Consider the following 3,210-nt stretch of genomic DNA (forward strand, 5'->3'; position numbering starts at 1 on the left):
TAATTCATCGATCCTGAAAGAATGAAAGGCAAAGTCGACCTTGGCGGAATTTGAACTCAGAACATAGCGGCATACGAAATACCTATTCAGGTGCAATAATTACTGGTATAAATCTGAACTTCTAATCTGGGCAGAGTAACTATAGATTTTTCAATGGTTCAGCGTAGGTATTTTCTTTTTCGCTAATCTTTATTTTTATGTTAACATCCGCAGTTTCTCTCCTCATCCCAAATCACTATGTCAGGTCTATTATGCTTTTATATTATTGAAAATTTCACTGGACATTCCACCAGCACTCTTTCATATTATGAGCGACTATGGCCTCTACCATACTGTGTGTTCTTATCTCTTTATATATGTGCGTATCAATCTATGTATGTACGTATGTATGTACATTATGCGAACTGTTTAAAATATATGAACAAATCAACTATGATAATATTGTGTTTTTGTTTCAACGCAGTCGGGAAAGACCAGCCTTCAGTTAGCATCTCGAGGGGCTCACGTTGCCTTAGTCGACACAATCATTAAAGCAGAACGGTACTATTCAACGGCACGGGTGAGTGGTTTTCCTCTCCCACCTTTCCTTTATATCTCTTCACACTCGACTGCATTTTATTTCACGCAACACGCAACAACTAATATTTCTTGATATATATGAAGAATATTACACTATGCATGCTTATTGCACTTCACACACACGCGCACACACACACATAACACACAGAATCACACACACAAATACACATATACATACATACCTATATACATATCTATCTGCCTACATACATACATACACACACATACATATATACATCCATACATACATACATAACATACATATACACCCATACATACATGCATAATACATTCATATATACATACATATCCATACACATACATATATATATACATACATACAAACTGTAAGTGGCACAGTGAAGATTTGTAAGACATTCTAAAAATTCTGTATCTGAGATTCTTTAGATGAATAACTGTACACACTTGGGTGTCTGCATCAACAGTTCATCCAAAACGATAACTCTACCACGTATTTACAAAGACTGGGAACTCACTTAACTCGAAACGTCTTGTGAAGCCAGGTCGAAGCATCGGCTTGAACTTTCTTAAGAAGAACTTCAATAAAATTCCAAGAAAAACATGTTTGGATCCATACTGACACTTAGCTAGCCATGCAATCCCATTCATACATATGATCTCTAGTAGTAAGCAATTCTTTACCGTTGTAGGAATATCACAACAACGACCTAGGTTATGTTGAACCTCATGCTTATCTGAGAAGACCAACCCATCCCTCAGCTGAACAAATGAAAGAGATTCTATGGAGACTATCAACGAAACAGCTAAAGAACAACGAGTGGAAGAAGTTGGCTTTGTATTGGAAATTTAAACCAGAACACATCCAAGCCATCGAGCATCAGTATGTGGGTAGGTGGTGATGACATTCTTTTATTCTTTTATTCTGTCGTTCTTTTATTCTTTCATTCGTTTGGGTATACTCTTTTACTCGTTTCAGTCATTTGACTGCGGACATGCTGGAGCAGCGCTGTTAGTCGAGCAAATCGACCCCAGGATTTATTCTTTGTAAGCCTAGGACTTATTCTATCGGTCTCTTTTGCCGAACCGCTAAGTTACGGGGACGTAAACACACCAGCATTGGTTGTCAAGCGATGTTGGGGGGGGGATAAACACAGACACACAAACACACACTTATATATATATAAATATATATATATATATATATATATATATATAATATATATATATATAATATATATATATATATATATATATACATATACATATACATATATACGACGGGCTTCTTTCAGTTTCCGTCTACCAAATCCACTCACAAGGCTTTGGTCGGCCCGAGGCTATAGTAGAAGACACTTGCCCAAGATGCCACGCAATGGGACTGAACCCGGGACCATGTGGCTAGTAAGCAAGCTACTTACCACACAGCCACTTTTGCGCCTATGTATGCCTTTGCGAGTGTGTCTGTGTGTCTGTGTGTGTGTGTGTGTGTGTGTGTGTGTGTGTGTGTGTGTGTGTGTGTGTGTGTGTGCGTGCGTGTGTGTCGGGTCACTTGTGAGGTCTCTTATGAGTGCTACTGCTAACGTGGAATCCAGTGCGACCCATTGCATGATGGTATCGTCGGTGACTAACCCTCCACCACCACCTGGTGAGGAGGGCTGATCGAAACCCAACAGGACTGAAACGAACATCTGTCAAGAGGACGGGTTGAGCCAGTGTAAGTCCGAAGACAATCAAGCATTAGCACGGACCCTCACAAATTCCCGGTCGGTGACCGGCGTGCTGGGAGGCAACTGGAAGTGAAGCACCTCTTAACGTTTGTTGAAAAATTTCTCTGGGGACAAGGTCCAATCTGATATAAACTTGATATGCAGGGAATAACATCTGGTAGACGGAAACTGAAAGAAGCCCGTCGAATATATATATAAATATATATATATAATATATATATTATATATATATATAGATAGATAGATAGATAGATAGATAGATAGATAGATAGATAGATAGATAAATAGATAGATAGATAGATAGATAGATAGATAGATAGATAGATAGATAGATAGATAGATAGATATGTGTGTGTATTTGTGTGTCTGTCTTTGTCCCTCCGCCATCGCTTGACAACCGATGTTGGTGTGTTTACGGCCCCGTAACTTAGTGGTTCGGCAAAAGAGTCCGATAGAATAAGTACTAGGCTCACAAAGAATAAGTCCTGGGGCCGATTTGTTCTGCAAAAGGCGGTGCTCCAGCATGGTCGCGACCAAATGACTGAAACAAGTATAAAAGAACTAAAGAATCCAAAAGTATAGTCGTTACTCGTCACATATTTGTTTTCGTTCTATTCCTGACAGGTCCCAACAGTTACAAAGAACACGGATTCCGTTTATTGATAATATGGTTACATGGAATACGAAAAGATGAGAATATCATGAAGCTACTATTTGAAGCTCTTGTGGCGATTGACCGTCGAAATCTCGCGGGTAAGCATGCAACACCATCAGTTTTATTGAAACTATTTCTTCCCAAATAATCTCATATCGAAAACCGGTGTTTACCGTGCGTTGACGAGAGGCAATTACCTTGAAACTATAGTCCGTATGTATCACTTAGGTTTTCGAGGGAGGATGACCTCCCTTTGCAAATAACGCA

At 39.2% G+C, this 3,210-nt stretch overlaps 1 protein-coding gene across 1 annotated transcript in view; it reads left to right on the top strand.

Moving 5' to 3' along the window:
- LOC115229022 (ankyrin repeat and death domain-containing protein 1A-like) overlaps nt 1-3,106 on the top strand; it is a gene marked incomplete at its 5' end in the record, with an annotated part of 29,308 nt that extends 26,202 nt beyond the window's left edge. The window contains 3 exons of the mRNA XM_029799450.2: nt 464-559; nt 1,251-1,449; nt 2,913-3,106. Of these exons, the coding sequence (XP_029655310.1) occupies nt 464-559; nt 1,251-1,449; nt 2,913-3,091 (474 nt within the window). The remainder of the gene's footprint in view (nt 1-463; nt 560-1,250; nt 1,450-2,912) is intronic.
- Nucleotides 3,107-3,210: the final 104 nt, after the last annotated feature.

Source organism: Octopus sinensis, unplaced genomic scaffold (assembly GCF_006345805.1).
Source record: "Octopus sinensis unplaced genomic scaffold, ASM634580v1 Contig11632, whole genome shotgun sequence".
In the NCBI taxonomy this organism is placed as follows: Eukaryota; Metazoa; Mollusca; class Cephalopoda; order Octopoda; family Octopodidae; genus Octopus; species Octopus sinensis.